Here is a 19,480-nt window from a genome sequence, read left to right as displayed (position 1 = left end):
GGAGAGGGGCCAGGGCCACACAATGGAGGGGAGGGTCATGTGGGGCCCCGATAGGGTCTGGACTTGGCCTCCCTTCTGCGTCCTACTCCCAGGCCCTCAGCTGTGGAGCTGAGCACGACGCAGCAGCATCCTCGGGGGTATCTCATTGCATGCTCCCAGCACGCCCTGCATTGAAATCTGTGCTCTGCTCCAAACACAGAGAACCACGGGAAGCTTCCCAAGCTGCTGGTGGTGTTTTCTTGCCTTTGCACACAATCTCCTCAGCTAGACTCACCATCCTCACATATGGCTGGTAGCCCTCCTTCAGGCTTCCCCCCTTCCTGGCTCTGGCAGCAGCACCCCCTCACCACCCAGGGCCTTCCTGCAGAATCCCTGATCACTCGGGGTTTTGGTGATTTGTTAACAGGGTCTCCCTGTAGCAATGAGATACCCCGAGGATGGGGCTGTGTTGTGCTCAGCTCCACAGCTGACGGCCTGCGTGCGGCCTGGAAAACACTGTTAATCTAGCAAGGGTGTTCTCTGTGGGTTAGCTTGGTCTCCCTGAGCATCAGTGGACATGGCCACTGAAGGCTACCTCCTATTTACTGAACTCTCAGTAAATGGTTACTGGTGACAAAAACAAAATAAAGAGCAATTCTGTGGAAATCCAAGACAGCTGGGAGAAAGTGTGCTACATATGGTTTATATCCATGAAAGATCTTCCTACAACTATAACCACTTCTGGGGCTGAGGGTCAGGAAGGTGGGGGGAGGGGTGTTGGAGAACAGTTCTGAGTCCCATTATCAGGTGGCACCGAGGAGTGTTCCCAAGGACCCAAGGGTGGGGGAAGGCCCGAGAGCCACAAGGCTCTGGCTGGGTGAGGAGTACCCGCCCCCAGTAAGTACACCTCTCCTCCCTGGTATCTTGGCTCAGAACATGGTAAAGCAAATAGATTTTCTCTCCCAAATCCCTGTGGATTTGCTGGAATGTCCAGCCTGTCCAGGGCTAGTGCAAGTAAACGGTGATGAGCTATAAAATGTTCTTTTTACTGGAGAAGGGACAAGGTCCAGGAGTGAGAAGGGACACTTCCTAACACAAAAAGGGACGGATCTCTGGCAAGAGATGCCAGAGCCTGGAACTGGGATGAGAGAGGGGGCCATTGAGGCGTGTAGGGGCCTCCAGTAGGTTGCAGAAGTGCAGCAAGCGTGTCAGACAAAGACAGTGGGAGGACTCAGGGACACTGCTGAGCATGGGTCTCATTCAAGAGCTGGACCAGGAGTTCAGACGGGGCCAAAAGAATGCCTGAGGCAAGCCAGGCCGCCGACTGGACAGCATGAGCTGGGGACCTGGCAGGACACAACGGCCACAGCGGCAGGGCTGGACAGGAAGCAGGGATAGGCAGCGACTCGCGGGGGCGGGGAGGAATGGTGCCAGAGCATCACCCCCTTACTTAGCCATCCAGATACGGCCAGCCCGTGCCACTAACTCCTCAGGACGCATCCAGATGGAGTCAGAGACCCTCTCACACTGTGGTCAAAGGGCACTTGGGACGTCCACAGCACACGCTCTGTGCCAGCGAGGAGGGTGCAGGGGACTACCGCTGTCTAGGCCTTTGTCTCCCTTATCCCCAAGCTCAAAGGCAGCAGGACTCCATTCAGCTTGCTGGGTAGGCACAAACATAAGAAGAGAGGAGAACCTGCTTTGGAGTAACCTCATCTCTAACAACTACAACTGGTACAAGTCTAGTGGGGGCCCCTGTCACCCTGCTGACCTGCCCACACGCTCCCCTGGGGTCACATGGTCCCATCTCTGGAGCTCCTGCCTGAGAGCTTTTCAGCTCCATTGTGGCCCAGGGTCCCCAGACCTCATCTGGTTCACACGCAGGAGATGACACAATGGTCCTGAACCCCAAACAGGATGCCACACAGCCAGGAGGGGAACGCTGACCAGCCCTCAGTCCTTGCCCTGCCCTTACCCAATAGAGCACACAGGGGCAGGACACTCTGCCCCAGTGCTCACTCGGAGAAGTCCTGCAAGTCTCTGGCCCACGTGAGTGGCTTACTTCCCTCCCAAAAGTTCTCTGAGGATAAGGTTTAGGGTGAGACAACCATCATCCTTTCTCTGAACCAACCAAAGCCCAGAACTCAGCACAGAGGACGTGCCTGGCGAGGGTGTCCCAGGGGTTGACAGCTCTCCCTTCTCTCCTCTCTCATGGGGGAGCACCTGAACCCCAGGTGGGAATGCTGATGCAGATGCTCCTTCACCTCATCAGCACTGGGGAGAGGTGGAGGGTGCTTTTCTGTGCCCAGGGCCTGGGCTGCCTGGCTTCTTTGCAGTCCACAGGGGAACACTGAGGAGGCAGTGGGCAAGGGCTGGGGTAGAGCTCTTTCTCCAAAGTCTCCCTAGAGCATGCCCACAGAGCCGGAAATGCTAGGCTCCCTCCAGGGAAAACATTCCCCTCTGGCTGGGTCCCTGCCTGGAAGACAGGGCAGGGCAGCTACAAGGAGCTGAGCTGGGGGGGGGGGGGGGGGGTAGGGGGGGCAGCTGGGCTAAGGGGGGTCCTGGGCCTGTGCTCCCTGTAGCCACAAAAGGACAAGAGGGCCCTACTCACCTGTTGCTGGTTCTCCCGTTGTGAGTGGAGCCGTGCCTGGATGCACTCCCGGGTTTCCTGGAAGGCCTGTCTCTGAGAGACCTCAGCCGGGTAGTGGGTGCAGACACCCACGATGTTGGTGCAGGAGAAAATGAGGACATTGGAGACAAGCTGCAGAGGGAGAGATGACACCGAGCTCAGGCCTGGAGCTCCAACCAGTCACTGGAGCCCCAACCCTGACCCTCCGGCCCCCAAGCATAGGGCCCCCAGCCTCCACATTAGCAAAAACCACCTAGCTGTGAGCAAACCAATGCCAAGGACACCCACCCATGGCTGACCACAGGGAGTAGCCAAGCATAATAGGTCAGGCTCTCTGACTTCCTCAAAGGCCAAAACTTGGCTGGCCTGTGACAGGTTATGGCCCTAAGGAACCGAGTCTCTGAATAATCATACTGAACGTGTCCATAGCCCTAGCGCTGAAAAGGTTGGGGATACTGGTGATGCTGTGATGGAGCTGTGTATTGTGGGAGGTGGCAGGGGCATCGCAAGGAAGGTTCCATAAGCATTGTGAGATTTCTTTTTTTGAAAGTGCGATAAAGTCCAGGGCAGGACAAAGGGCTACCCTTTGGCAGAGAATCCTTAGCTTATTATTATTTTTATATTAGCTTATTATTCCCCAGGGATCAACTGCGATGAAGCACACACTTGCTGGCTACCCATGAGATACCCAGCACTGTGCTAAATTCCCTGGGAAATGAGAGACGGATAAGGACCCCAGCCAGTAGGGATCAGTGTCAATGGCTGGTCTCATCTCCTCTTCCTCGGCTTCCATTCCTTCTCTGCACCAGCACCACAGCCCTCTGACAACTCCACCAGCTGGAGAGCATCCACCATCACCCTCTGCTCCTCACTAATGCCCTTCTCCGTGCTGACTGAGATATGTGTGTGGAAAAATACTACTGCCCCTCAGGTCACAGAGACAAGGTTGGAATTCTTTGGAAAGGAATATTTACTGAAAAGTGAAGAGAAAGCAAAACACAACACTACACACCCCACGAAAGCAAGTTTCACAGCACATTTCAGATCCCGGCAATGGTGCTGCTGAGACAAATTTTTTCTTGGTAGGTACAGCTCCTGGGCTATCTAGGTAAACTAATCCTGGTCCTGCCCTGGCCTTAGGCCACACAGGACAGAAGCCATGCAAAGATGCTCAGGCTTCTAGGACTCCATCCCTCCCTTGAAAAACTTAATTCTTAGTCTCAACTACAGAAGGGGTAACCCTAATTGGCCCTCGAACCTTCCGTTATAGTTCCAGAAGCCCTCTGGGACTTCAGGTGCCTGGCGGTGACCTGGCAGACAGCCCTCCACACTCTTCTTCCAGGGTCCTCTTTGTCCACTGGATCCTAGAATTCCTGTCCTTGACTCAGGTCTGCATTCCACCTGAAGGCTTTCCCCACCCCAGCTCTGAGGTACTCTGACCTCTACCCGGGGTCCTCAGCCAGCTTAGGCCTGGAGGCCATGTGGGCTCATGCGGGATGTGGTGCCACGTTTCCCTGGAGACATCCTTTATCGTGACTGTCCCAATCCATGAATAGAGAGAGACTCTCTTTCCTGTCTCAAAGTCCTGCTCTCTCCTTGGCTACACAATAAATTCTGGTTTCCTGGCTGAAGGACATTATAAGCTCCCCTCAACCACCTCCTGGATATCTTCCAGATGCTTCCTGGATGTGCGTTCAGGGAAAGGGCAAACTCAGATTACCAGCTCCACCAACTCTTATGTTGACTCACAACTCCCCCAAACCCCATTCCAAACCCATCCATCTCAGAATCCTACCATTGTCATTTCATGTAAAAACATGGCAGAGAAAAACGCAACCTACTTATCACAAGGAAAGAAAACCCCTGCTCTACAGAAGCTTACAATCCAGGTGAAGAGAGAAGTGGTCAAGACTGACAAAGAACCAGTGATAGGAAACAGAAACTGCCTCACACTAAGCAAGAAGGAGACGAGGGGAGCATGGGGGGCAGGAGGGCAGAGGAGGGCACACTGGGCCTGGGGTTGGAGGCATAATTGGTGAGTCTGGCAGGCATGGGAAAGCACATCCCTGGAAAGAGTATCCACTAAACTCATGTTTGTGAGGTACTCAGGGTCCTTGAATAAATAATCCAGGCTTTCTGATCCTGAAGAGAAGTCCATAGAGAGAAGATAGAGCTGGAAAGGCAGACCAGAGCCAGACTGAAGGGGCATCTGAATGTCAGGCTGAGAGGCCTAGCACAATCCTTACAAAATAGGAGCATGAAGGACTAATGAAGGAAACAACAGCAGCATGAGCACATAGCTTCAAGAAGATAACCGGGGGTGCCTGGGTGGCTCGGTCAGTTGAGTGTGTGACTCTTGGCTTTGGCTCAGGTCATGATCTCACAGTTCATGGGCTGAAGTGCAGGGCCTGCTCGTATTCTCTCTCTCCCTCTTTCTCTCTCTGCTCCTCCCACACACATGCTCTCTCTCTCAAACTTAAAAAAAAAAAAAAAAAAAGATGACAACTCATCAAGGGTAAAAGTAATGCAGGGAGTGGGAGACGGGTCAGGAGGCTGCCACAGAAGCCCAAAGATTTATATGAGGCTGGGGGCCAGGCAAAGCAGAGCTGACTCAGAAGGAGGAGCCCCTAAGACCAGGGGGATAAGGTTCAGGAAGAAATAGACTGTGGCCTACAGTAGTAACCAATGCAAGTGACTCTGAAGGAAAACCCTGAAGACATACCTCTAGGAAGTCACTGGGACCACTGAGAAAGAGATAAGGAAAAAGAATGAAATGAGGAGATGAAGACTGAAGGCACAATCTTCAGGGAATGCTGGAGCATGTTCTTCCCTAACTAGAACATTCTCCAGCATGCTCCTTTTTGAAAGGAAAGGAAAGTACCAGACGACTAAAAATAGGAGAAAGGAAAAACTGGGAAGGAGAAGATGAGGAGCCGCCCTCAGACAGGAAATTGTATCATAATAATGCCACATGGCCAAGTGCGGTTTATCCCAGGAATGGAAGGCTGGTTCAACTTTGAAAAATCAGTGTAGCGTCACCTGGGTAGCTCAATTGGTTGAGCACCCGACTTCGGCTCAGGTCATGATCTCCCAGTTCGTGAGTTCGGGCTTGCTAATGTCAGCTAAGAGGCTACTGCAGATCCTCTATCCCCCTCCCTGCCCCTCCCCTGTTTGTGCTGTCTCTCAAAAATAAACATTAAAAAACAAAAGAAAAATCAATGTCATTCACCATATTAACAGACTAAATAGAAAAAAACATATAGTTATTTCAGTAGCTACTGAAAAAATATATGGAAAAAATTCAACATCAGTGAACGATTAAGAAAGAAAAACTCAGGGGGCGCCTGGGTGGCGCAGTCAGTTAAGCGTCCGACTTCAGCCAGGTCACGATCTCGCGGTCCGTGAGTTCGAGCCCCGCGTCAGGCTCTGGGCTGATGGCTCAGAGCCTGGAGCCTGTTTCCGATTCTGTGTCTCCCTCTCTCTCTGCCCCTCCCCCGTTCATGCTCTGTCTCTCTCTGTCCCAAAAATAAATAAAAAAAAAAAAAAAAAAAAAAAAAAAACGTTGAAAGAAAGAAAAACTCAGAGCACCTGGGTGGCTCACTCATTTAAGTGTCCAACTTTGGCTCAGGTCATGATTTCACAGTTCATGGGTTCAAGCCCATGTCAGGCTCTGTGCTGACAACTCGGGAGTCTGGAGCTTGCTTCAGATTCTGTGTTTCCCTCTCTGCCCCTTCCCCACTCGTGCTCTCTCTCTCTCTCTCTCACACACACACACACACACACACTCTCTCAAAAATAAATAAACATTAAAAAAAGAAAAAAAAAGAAAAATTTGGATGCCTGGGTGACTCAGTCAGTTAAGCATTCAACTTCAGCCCAGGTCATGATCTCATGGTTCTTAAGTTTGAGCCCCATGTTGGGCTCTGTTCTAACAGCTCAGAGCCTGGAGCCTGCTTCAGATTCTGTCTGTCTGTCTCTCTCTGCAACCCCTCCACTCACACTCTGTCTCTCTCTCTCTCTCTCTCAAAAATAAATAATCATTTTTTAAAAAATTAGGAATGGAAGGGACAGTCCTCAATCTGATCAATGGCATATGCAAAAATGTATAGTTAACATCATACTTAATAGTGAAAGACTAAATGTTTCCTGCTAAGACCAGGAACAAAGCAAGATAGTGTCCTTTCATCACTCTTATTCAGCATTGTACTGGAGGTTCTAGACGATGCAATAAGACAGGAAAAAGACAGGAAAAAGGCATACAGATTGGAAAGGAAGAAATAAAACTGTCTATATTTGCAGATGACATGACTGTGTCATGAAAATCTCCCCCAAATTCTACCAGAATTAATAAGCAAGTTTAAAAATATAAAGATACAAGATCACAGGATACCAGATCAATATATAAAAAGCAACTGCAATACTTGACAAATATTTCCTCCATAATAAAGTCAGTCAATGACTCAGTCTATTAACACACATATACACAACTGGGATAAGGCAGAGACAAGACTTAACCCAGTTGTGATAATTTGCTAAACCCATGCATCGCTTATCTTACCCAGCCGCCTTTCATTTACAAAAGAAAAACTTAATTTAAAAAAAAAGCAACTGCATTTCTATATGCAAGCAATAAACAATCAGACATGGAATCTTTTAAAGTGCCATTTAAATATCACCAAATCTATGAAATATTTATGGATTAACTTAACAAAAAGATGCAAACCTGTTCACTGAAAACTATAAAACACTGATGAAAGAAATCAAAAAGACCTGAATAAATGGAGAGATATACCATGTTTCACATGTTGGAAAATTCAATGTTATTCAGATGTCAATTCTCCCCAAAATGACGTATAGCTGCAACACATTCATAATCAACATCCAAGCAAGATTGTTTTTAGATATTAACAAATTAACAAGCTGAGTTGATAATTTATATGGAAAAGCAAAGCAACTAGAATGGCCAAAATAATTTTGAGAAAGATGTTCTAGTTGGAAGACTCCCACTACTCAATAGCAAGACTTACTATAAAGCTGCAGTAATTAAGGTAGTGCAATGCTGGCATAAGGACAGAAATACAGTTCAGTGGAATAAAATTGGGAGTCTATAAATAAACCCTTACATTTATGGTTAGCTGATATTTGACAAGGTACCAAGACAGTTCAGTGGGGGAAAACTACTCCTTTCAGTAAATGATGCTAGGATAACTTGATATCCATATGTAAAATAATGAAGTTGGATCCCCTACCTCACACCATATACAAAATTAACTCAAAGTGGATCAGAGACCTCAATGTAAGAGCTATAGCTATAAAACTCGGAAGAAAACATAAGAGTAAATCCTCATGACCTGGGATTAGACAATGATTTCTTAGTCATGACACCAAAAGCACAGATGACAAAAATTTTAAAAAGATCAATTACACTTTGTCAAAATTAAAACTTTTTGCTCTTTAAAAGGCACCATCAAGAAACTAAAAAGACAACACACCAAATGGAAGAAAATATCTGCAAATCGTATATCATACTTTTATGTTTTACAAATATATAAAAGCGACTAAATAAAGAAAGGACAATCTTTTCAACAAATGGTGCCAGAACAATTGGCTATCCATAGGCCTAACTCAAACCTCACAAAATACATAAAAATTTACTCAAAATGGTTCACAGGCTCAAATGCAAATCTGAAACTGTTAAACTTCTACAAGAAAACACAGGACTTAAGGTTAGGTGAAGATTTCTCAGATGTAACAGCAAAATCATGATCCGTAAAAGACATGAAATGATCAATTAAAAAATTAGATGTCATCCAAAAAACACTGGTCTTCAAATCACACTGTTAAGATAATGAAAAGACAAGTCACAGACTGGGAGAACTTATTTGTAAATCACATGTCTGATAAGAAGTCATAAAGAACTCTCAAAGTCAACAAGCAGAAAATGACCCACTTTTTAAAAGAGCAAAAGATCTGAATAGACAATTCACAAAATAAGATATAAAGATGGCAAATGAGCACACAGAAAGATGCTCAAAATCATTACCCATTAGGGAAACGCAAATTTAAAAAAAAACAATGAGATACTACTAAGCACTATTAGAATGGCTAAAATTACGTTTAAAAAGGAAAAGGAAAAGGAAAAAGAATTGCCACACTGGCACTGGTAAGAAAGCAGGGCAACTGCGTTCTCAGACCTTGCTATTAGAAATAAAAAGTGGTAGGGGTGCATGGGTGCCTCAGCTGGTTGAGCATCCAACTCCTGATTTCTGTTCAGGGTCATGGGCTCTGTGCAGAGCATAGAGCCTGCCTAAGATTCTCTCTCTCCCTCTTTCTCCCTCTGCCCCTCTCCCCCACTCGTACTCTCTCTATAAAATTAACAAGAGTTGGCATTTCTCATGAAGTTAAACACATCTTGCCATACGACCAACAACCCCACTCCTAGGTATTTGCCCAAATGAAATGAAAAGTTTTGTTCACAAAGAGACCTGTGCAGGAATGTTTATGGAGTATTATTCATCTATAAAATGGAGTGATTTAGTGATAACACACAACGTCAATGAGTCTCAAATACATTATGCTGAGTGAAAGAAGCCACACTCAAAAGGTCAGTTACATGGCATTCTAGAAAAGGCAAAACTGTAGGGACTGAAAACAGACCAGTGGTTGCCAGGGGCTGGAGGGAGAGGATGACTAAAAGGGGCAGCAGGAGGAAATCCTTCTGGGGGATGGCACGGTTCCAGATCTTGATTGTGTTGGTGGTTACACATCTGTATGCCTTTGTCAAACCCACACAACTGTATACCAGAAGGGGTGAATTCTACTGCTTGTAAATTATACTTAAAAAATAACAGGAGTAAGATGCAGGAGGGACTAAAAAAAAAGAATGGGAAAGCCAGCCAAACAGAGAAAGAGCCGCCTTCCCTCTCCGAGGCGAGAAAGAGGGGCCAGAGTCTATTTCGGGACATGACCCCGAAGGTAATTATCAACTGGCTGCTGGAGCATCTCAGTACTAATCCTCCTGGTCTCTCCTGCTGTAATCTGACTCCTCCTGCAGCCAGAAGGCCAGTAGCCACAGACGGTGCAAATCCAGGTAAAATGATGCCCAGTAACCCAATAGGGGTCCAAATGGCTTTGCTCAGCTTAGTGTGTCTCAGTGTTTCTCTCTCTCATTCACTAAACACAAAACGGGGTGAGCAGTTACAGGGTGCTGGGGTGTGGGTCAGGGGTCTTGAGCAAAGTCATTGGGAAGGATGACTGTGGCAATTTCACCTGAGAGTGAAAAAGAGATCAATGTCTGTTACACACACATACACCACTCACCAAAAAAGCAGAAATCTGCTCCCCAGTTCTCACAGGTGCTAATGCTCCTGTGCAGACACTAATGTTATGAATGGAGAGGAGACATAGTAAAATCTAATGGAATTCTGCTTAAAGCCTTCTTCTAGGAAGGAGTTTGTAGCTTAAACCTGATCTCACACCTTGAGCACAAGGGTCCAAATGCTGACTGGCTCTCTTCTCCACTAAAAACAATTTTCAATTATTGAGCCCCTTGCAGACACAGTAAAAGTATAAACCCTGTCCTTATGTAAAAAAGTTGATTAGTAAATAGGAACAGGTATCATTCACAACAGCAGGGAAGCAAGACCTAACTAAGGGTTTGTTGGTTTCCCTTGCGTGGACCTCGAGGGATATATCTAACCACACAGAACATGTGCACACTCGAGTGTTTGTGTGTGTGTGTGCACCTACAGCAGGCAGAGTAACGAGGGGACCTGACAATACAGCAAACCTCAGCCCTGGGATTCGCCTCAGCATCTGCTTTTAAAACAAGCCCGGCAGATGGTTTGGGTCCAGGTGGTCTCAGGACCACACCAGGAGAAACCCCGGGGGAGGGGAATGTTTGGAATTCTAGTCTCTGCGTGGAAACCCAGGGGAGTTGCCTATGAATATTTACAATGCTGGCGGCAGTGGTGGCGGTATTTCTGAAACCCCAGCACTTTCAGAAATCCAATCTCTTTGCTGGCTGCAGGCTGCAGGCTGCAGGTTTGATTTGGCCCAGGGTGAAGTTACAGCGCTCCGTGGTTTGTGCAGTGCCTCCTCGCGGAGGCTGACAAAACTCCCCGCAGCAGACCTCCAGCGCTGCAAACACCACCGCCTCTCTGACTTTTCAGGAGGCTCCCTGGATCCGCTGCCATAGGCTTGCTACTCGCCAATCCTGGGGCAGGCGCAAGACAAAGAGGAATGGGGAATGAACAGAAGCGAAGGAAATGAGTTGGAGACGAACCCCTGGCAATTTGTTACTTTGCATGGCTTCTGTTCTGGACAAGTCAGCTTGCCTCTTGCACCACGGTTCTCAGGGTGTATCTGCTGTTGGCGGCAGTGGCAGAGGTAAGGATCAGAACACCCCAAGGAACCAGATTTGGTGATGGGGGGAATGAGATGTTCAGTTAAATGTGAAATTTCAAATAAAAAATAAAAAAAAAAATTAAGTATGTCACATGCAATATTTGGAACATACTTACACTAAAAAATTATTTATCTGAAATTCAAATGTAACCAGGTATCCATATTTACCTGGCAATCCGATGAGGGAGGCTTTTCAAACCTGCCCTCCCCCAGCTCTGACAACCCCCTCCCCCTTGGCAGGGTCTCAGCACCTACTCCACCCTACTCCTTCTTCCAGATCGTCCTCCACCCTCTGTGGTTCCTGCACAGACCACAGTGCTTTCTCTTCACATTGAAGTCTGAAATCTTCTCAATTAAGTGCGAGCCAAAGCTGGGATTTGATTTTCCAAATCCACCCATCTGGCCGCAAGGGGCCAGACCCACTCTGGGCCCCTGGGGGCCGAGGACCAGCTCTCCACTGCTCTAGGTATTAGGAAGGGAAGAAAGGTCCTCTTTTGGGACCCCAGCCCCAAGGATAGGCATAGCCCCTCCTGTTCTGGCCCTTTTTTCTATTTGCAACCACACAAAACTAGCAACCAAATGAGCCCAAAATCAAAGGAGCTGACAAGACTGACAAGAGCCCCTTCCGCCTGTCCCAGATTTCATTTGTTCTACACGGTGGTGCTGGGAAGCTCGGGGGACCTCGGTGGAATCCTATTATGATATAAAATACAATAAATCAAGGAAGGATCATCTTAAATTATATACTCTTGGAAGTCCTATCAGCACAGTTCCGTGTATACTGCACCATGTTCAATGAGGTGTTAAATGGCTTTTTAACAATATTACATATTTTTAACTTTTTAAAAAATCATAGTGACACCTCTTAGAAATTTGTTCCCTACAAAGACTGCTGTATGCTTTTTTGGTGAGCAAAGCCGCATTATCTCTGCTTGGGGGCTTTTGTGATGAGGTTTTCTTTTGTGGAGGTAGCTTGTCTATCTCAGTGGCTCTGAGCTAAAAGGACCAGACTCTCTGCTGTCTTCATTCCCATAGGGTCCTGCCCAGAAGGCAGCCCCCATCCCCTTCTCCATCCAGAGAGAGTCTAGTGGCTCAGGACTTATCATTTTCTCCTGCTCTGAAATGCACTATCTCAGAGAGCCCCATCTACCTTTACACCATGGCGCCTCCTGCTCAAAAGCCTGCCATGACTCCCTATTACCAGTAAGACAAAGCCTCAATCTCTGTGCTGGCATTAGGCCTCTACAAGCCTCACTACAAGGCACATCTCCTTCTCATCTCCTACTTCAATCATATGGGCTACTGTCTCTGGGAAACACCAACCTATAATATGACTTTAAAAGTATAATGCTGGGGTGCCTGGGTGGCTCAGTCGGTTAAGCATCTGACTTCGGCTCAGGTCATGATCTCACAACTTGTGGGTTCAAGCCCCACATCAGGCTCTGTGCTGACAGCTCAGAGCCTGGAGCCTGCTTTAGATTCTGTGTCTCCCTCTCTCTCTGCCCCTCTCCTGCTTGTGCTCTCTCTCAAAAATAAGTAAACATTAAAAAGTTTTTTAAAAGTATAATGTTTACTTAGTACAATATCACTGTTACTAAAAGCAGGGCATGAAATATTAACAAATCAATAATTAACATCTGCTTAACACATTTTCAAGAAAGACGAGATAGACCAAAATGTGAAGAAAGACCATTATCTAGGAATGACATTTACAACATTAAAACACTTTGTGCACGTACTATTTCACTGCATCTTCATCACATCCTTCCAGGATAAGCAAGCCAGGTGGTATCACCCCTCTTTTGCTAATGAGGACACCAAGGCTCTAGGCAGGAGTCCTGTCTGCACTACCCAGCACGGCAGCAGCCGAGCTAAACCACAGATTCTCATTCCAAGTGCAGAGCTCATCCTGTTCTACTGTACTAAGCTGTTATTTATCCCAACCTAATTTAGGTCCATTTTTGCTTTATTCTATTTAATAAAGAGACACTCGACTTTCTTTCACTCTCATCCTAGGTGCCCCAGGCCTTCCTCATAGATCCTGGTCACATAAAATGGTGCTGATTAGGGACCTGCTCCCGGCCACCGCCTCCAAAGCTCTTTCCAAGGAACCTCCTCTGTGGGTGAGAAAGGCCCACACTGTGCCTTGGGGAGGCCACGCCTGTTTCTAGCACAGTTTCCCTTAATTACTTTTTCATTGAGATATAATTTTTATACCATAAAATTCACCCTTTGAAAGTATATAATTCAGTAGTTTTTAGTGTATGTTCAAGGTTGTGCAACCTTCACTGCTAATTCCAGAGCATTTCAACATCTCAAAAAGAAATCCCACGCCCATTAATCACTGCTTATTTCCCATCTGCACCCCCACCCCCAAGCTCCTGTCAACTACTAATTTACTTTCTGTCTCGATGGATTTGCCTGTGCTGGACATTTCATATAAACAGAATCTCATAATAGCTAGTTATTGTCTAGCTATTTTCTTGTCTAGCTATTGTCACTCAGCATAATACTTTCAGGATCCATCTCTGTTGTGGCATGTATCAGTTCTTCAGTCTCTCATGGCCAAATAATATTCCGTAGTATGCCTGTGCTACATTTTACTTATCCATGAGTTACGGACATATGGGTTGTGTCGGTTATGTCACTATGAACGTTCATGTGCAAAGCTCTTGCACAGACGCATGTTTTCAGTTCTCTTGGGTATATACCTAGGAGTGGAATTGCTAGATGTTTTGGAATGAATGTTTGTGTCCCCTCGCCCCCAAATTCCTACGTTAAAATCTTCACCTCCAATGAGATGGCATTAGGAGGTGGGGCTTTGGGGAGGCGATCAGGTCATGAGGGTGGGATTAGTGAATGGGATTCGTGTCCTTATAAAAGAGATCTTGGGGAGCTCTAACTCCCCTTCCACCATGTGAGGACACAGTGAGAAGACAGCCATCTACAAGGCAGAAGTGGGTTCTCACCAGACACTGAATCTGTTGGTGCCTTGAACTTGGACTTGATAGTGTCTAGAAATGTGAGAAATACATGTTTGTTGTCTAAGTCACCCAGCTTGTGGTATTTAGTTATGGCAGCCTGAATGGACTGAGATGCCGGGTCACATGGTAAAGCTATGCTTAACATTTTGAGGAACTGTCCAACTGTTTTCCAAAGTGGCAGTACCATTTTCTACTCCAACCAGAAGTATGTGAGGGCTCTGATTCCTCACACCCTCCCCAGCACTTGTTTTTATCCATCTTTTTGTTTTTTTTTTTTTTTTTTCAACGTTTTTAATTTATTTTTGGGACAGAGAGAGACAGAGCATGAACGGGGGAGGGGCAGAGAGAGAGGGAGACACAGAATCGGAAACAGGCTCCAGGCTCCGAGCCATCAGCCCAGAGCCTGACGCGGGGCTCGAACTCACGGACCGCGAGATCGTGACCTGGCTGAAGTCGGACTCTTAACCGACTGCGCCACCCAGGCGCCCCTTATCCATCTTTTTGATGATAGCCATCCTAGTGGGAGTAAGGGGGTATCTCATTGTGGCTTTGACTCCCTTAAATTTTAAAGCAAATGGTGACAATAACAAGGGAGATAGTTTATTCTATCTAACTTGAATAGCTGTACCTGTAGAGAGAAATGGCCACACTGTATACTTTATTTTTGTCATCTTGGTTACTTATTCCTAGGAAGACCCCAGACTCTGTATATACATTCAAAAGAAAAACAACAGCTTTCACAGAATAGTATTCACTTGAATGGGATATCCTCTTAATTCACTCAACAAACACTGAGCACCCAGTGCAGAGCATCATGCTGGGGGTCTGGGAAAGCTCAGCCCTGGCCACCTGGCCCCTGCACCCCAGGACTGCAAGTCTGGTGATAGAGTCAGGCATTTTCAACTCCAAGTTAGCTTCACAAACACTCAGTTTGCAAAAAAAATATGGCAGAGGAGAGAAAAGTCTTAATATATGAAGTGTTTTATAAATGAACAAGAATTAAGTAGAACTTAACAGAAAAATTCAGTAATACAGATGAGCAAGCTATTCAATGAAGTAAAACTACAAATGACTGACAAATGCATGATGTGAAAAACATGTGAAACCTCACTAGCAAACAGTGAAATATAAATGAAAACAATATATGCCTATTAAACTAGCAAAGCTTTTTTCACGGTAATAATATTACCAAGAATGCAACAGAACAAATATGCTCCATCCATCAGCAGGGATAAGAATTGGTACCACTCTTCTGGAAAGCAGTTTAGCAATACGGATGAAGGTTTATAGTCTACCCTCGTGCACTGTTGGTGGGAATATAAACTGGTGCAGCCACTATGTAAAACAGCATGGAGGCGCCTCAAAATTAAAAATAGAAAAACCATATGATCCAGTAATTCCACTACTGAGTATTTATCCAAAGAAAACAAAAACACTAATTTAAAAAGACATACACGCCCCTATGTGTATTGCAGCATTATTTACAATAGGCAAGATATGGAAGCAACGCAAGTGTCCACTGATAGATGAATGGATAAAGAAAACACGGTATGCATAGGGGTGTGTGTATGGGTACACACACACACACACACACACAGACACACACACACACAGACACACACACACACACACACAGGAAACTTAGCCATAGAAAAAGACAAAACCTTTCCATTTGCAACAACATGGGTGGATGTAGAGGGTATAATGCTAAGTGAAATAAGGCAGCTAGAGATAAATACCATATGATTTCACTTAAATGCAGAATCTAAAAACCAAATGAACAAACAAACAAACAAAGCAGAAACAGACCCATAAACACAGAGAACTGACGGTTACCAGAAAGTGGCGGGGGGAAGTTGGGCACAAGAGGTGAAGGGGAGAGGGAGATACAGACTTCCTGCTATGGAATGAATAAGTCACAGGAATAAAAGGTACAGTATAAGGAGTACAGTCAGTGGTATTATAATAATGTTTATGGTGACAGATGGTAGCTATACTTGTGGTGAGGACAGCAAGGTATAGAGTTGTCCAGTCCCTATCTTGTACACCTGAAACTAATGTAATGTTCCATGTCAACAATACTCCAATAAAAAAATAAAATGTTTATACTCTTTGACCCACAGTGGGTCCCTTCCCAGGAATCGCTGCTACACAGAAACTCACTGGCCTGGGCAAGGCTTTATATGCAAGGATCATTAGAAAATTTTAAATGAGGAACAGCTAAATGTTGAACAACTAGAGAAGAGTTAAATAAATTATGGAGCTTCAAATACCCTGAAATATGTCAAGGCCTTTAAAATATTTTATTTGAAGAAGATTTAGCATCATGGGGAAATTTTCAAAATCTAATGTCAAGTGGGGGGAAAAAAAGAATACAGAATTGCATATTCAACATGATCTCAATCTAAAAATATATATGTGTTAGCAGTGATAGAATGTCTCTAGGTGATGGTGGGATTGTAAATGTTTTTTAAGACCTTTTTCTTTAGACCACTGAATACTTCCCAACTTTTTTATTGTATGTATTACTCTTAGAATAAAAAAAATTATAAATTTATATTAAAAAAGAAAAAAACTACATGCTTTTACTGTGAGTAGGGCAGGCTGCAAGAACTTCTCGGCTAATAGAGGAGATAAGATGAGAATTCAAATGCCTACAAAGCCAGGCAGTATAAGCCAAATGGGAAAAGAGAGTCAAATCAGAAAAAGAAATCATTCTAGGCAGTGGGCACTAGGAAGACTTTATGGAGAGGGGTCTAGAGATAGAACTTGCAGTGTGGGCAGAACCCAGGCATCCAGGTGGGAGAAACCACATGAATCAAGCGGTGGAGGGAGTTCGAAGGGTGCAAGGGTGCCTGGGGAACTCCAGAAAGTCAATGCTGACTGGAAAAGAACGAGCAAGGGAACTGGCCAGAGATGAGGTGAAGCTCACGGACAGATCACAAAGAATATGCTATCCATGACCAGGTAAGGACGTGGCACATGACCCGGGAAGCATTAAAACTCTGAGTGGCTGTGTTTCCAAAACTAAAAAGTATACTCAAATTTCCATTTATAATATGTGCATTCATTAAAGAAAATTTCAATTTCTATCCAACAACCAGTGTTAAGTGGTTTATTCCTCTTTTTTAATCTACTCACAGGTTTTTGTTTGTTTTCATGCAGCTATGATCTTACCACTTATAGTAGCCTACTTTTTTCATTTAACATTATAACTTAAGTATATATTCCCCTGTTATTACAACTTCTAATGCTGCAGGCTTTCAGTAGGAAAATGTGATCAGAGCTGCACTTTGGGAATATTAATTTCATGGCTGGAAAGGGGGCGGCAAAGAGGAAGGTGCTAGAACTAAAGAGGCCAAAAAGAGAGCTGGGCAAATGGCACAGATGAGAAGGACCAGAGCCTGAGGGAGGCTAGGCACCCTGGAAAGGGGGGAGCAGTGTTTGGGCTGTCCCAAGCAGGGCGTCGTGGAGGAGTGAGTCTCCAGGGGGTAGGGAAGGGCTTTGGGTCTTAATCCATGAAGGGAAGTCTAGGGAGGGACTGGTTTTAGGGTGAGTGGAATGAGTAAGACAGTGTCATAAAAGCTAAATGGAAGGGGGAGATTCAAGCAAGAGTCAGGTGCTGTGGGAGAGGCTGAAAAGATAAGGATGAATCAAAGGTTGTCAGGGGCCCCGAAGGTGACCTCTGAGAGAGATTAGGTAGAAGAGGAGTCCAGACTGCAAGGGAGTAAGTCATAAGGGGCGATGAGGGGGATGGTAGTGAAGGTGGCTCTTTCTCAGGATGCTTGGGAGAAGGCATGGGTTACAGCTTGAATGGATACAGCACGGTGTGGTGGGAGAAGCCAGAAAACCTGGTTTATCCAAAGGCAGAGGGAGGGGGGCCTAAAGGACAAAGGACAGACGCCTGTTGAACTGCAGGGCGGTGCTGTCCATGACGGCAGTCACCAGCCACAGGTGGCCATGAGCGCTGGAAATGTGGCTAGTTCGCATTGAGATGTGCTGTAAGTGTAAAATTCACACCACAGTTTGAAAGATTTTTTTTTATTAATTACCTGTTGATATGATATTCTAGATACATTGGGTGGAACAAAAGATATTGTTAAAATTAATTTCATCTGTGTTTTTTGTTGTTTTTCTTTTTTACTTTTTTGGCTACTGAAAAAATTAAAATTATGCATGTGGCTCTCATTACATTTCTGTTGAACAGCATGGCTGGCTGAAGAACAAAGAGAAGGCAAATCAAGAGGGACCTGGAACACGCCATCATTACAGGCTGATTTGCAGAATATCAAACCGGTGTTTTGGAAACCTTGACAATCAGTGAATTTATTGACAGCCCCACCTTTGGGCCTCAGAGAGATGGGCCTCCCTCTCTGCCCTTTAGTGGGTCATTTTCCAAAGGCTCAGATTCATACATCTGCCAGGCTCAGAACACACTTCGGAGGCACACCCTACAGCAGCCACTCCCTCTGACTTTTGGGAGCATAAAATGTAGAGGAGGAAAGGGAAGGGGTGTGTGGGGGCTGAGGTTCAACCATAAGACCCCAAGGGATAAGAAGGTCTCGGATGGGAGCCCAGGCATAGTCTCAGGCATTAGGACTATCTAGAGAGCAGATCAACTTCTCTAGCATGTCATGAAACCTGAGGGCTTCAGGAAGGTATATAAATTTGAAACCATGGGGAGAAGGGGCAGCCTAGGAGCAATGACTGAAGGTAGTGTAGAGAAGAGACTGGGGACTTAGAAGGCTAAGTGCTCATCCTGGATTTGAAAAAAAAAAATGTGTGGATATATATAAAACTAGAGAGGTGGGGCGCCCAGATGGCTCAGTCACTTAAGCGTCTGACTCTGGCTCATGTCATGATCTCACTGTTCGTGAGTTCGAACTCCACATCCAGCTCACTTCAGATCCTCTGTCCTCCTCTCCTGCCCCTCCCCAACTTGTGCACATTCTCCCTCTCTCAAAAATAAAACAAAAAACATTAAAAAAAAATAAAACTAGAGAGGCAATGGGTGATGGCCAAGGTCTCTGCCACCTGGGACAATCCATGGAGCAGCCACAGCCTGAGTCTCTGGCTGCTCAGACAGAACACTTGTCCTGACCATACTACCATGAATGGAGATGCCACAGACAGGATTTTCTGAGAAATCCCCGATCTCAAATATTCTGTCCCTGTTCTCCTGGAATGCAACGGAACTCCCAACACTGCAGCACACACACTGCAGCTCTGAGACAGCTGGTTACACCTGGAAGTCATACCAGTCTCCTGTCCGACCCCATGCACCATCTGTGGGGAATCCTAGAGGAAGCTGGAGTTCTCCACAATCTGTCAGGCAACGGCCTCTCCACCCACCCAGGTGCAGGGATCACACGTACAAAGCAGTGTGGAAATGCAGATACATTCCCCTCCAAACCAAACCAAGGCCACAAGTTGGGGTGGAGGGGACTGGCCTGGTGGGAGAGGCTTAGAAAGGCTTTCTAGA

At 45.8% G+C, this 19,480-nt stretch overlaps 1 protein-coding gene across 2 annotated transcripts in view; it reads right to left on the bottom strand.

The window, feature by feature from the left end:
* Positions 1–19,480, bottom strand: part of ADCY5 (adenylate cyclase 5) — a 147,935-nt gene that overhangs the window by 58,091 nt on the left and 70,364 nt on the right. For both annotated transcript variants that reach the window (XM_058731160.1, XM_058731161.1), the window contains exon 2: positions 2,591–2,740. In XM_058731160.1, the coding sequence (XP_058587143.1) occupies positions 2,591–2,740 (150 nt within the window). The remainder of the gene's footprint in view (positions 1–2,590; positions 2,741–19,480) is intronic.

This window comes from Neofelis nebulosa, chromosome 5 (assembly GCF_028018385.1).
Source record: "Neofelis nebulosa isolate mNeoNeb1 chromosome 5, mNeoNeb1.pri, whole genome shotgun sequence".
Lineage (NCBI taxonomy): Eukaryota > Metazoa > Chordata > Mammalia > Carnivora > Felidae > Neofelis > Neofelis nebulosa.
This window is presented reverse-complemented; position numbering and strand designations above follow the sequence as displayed.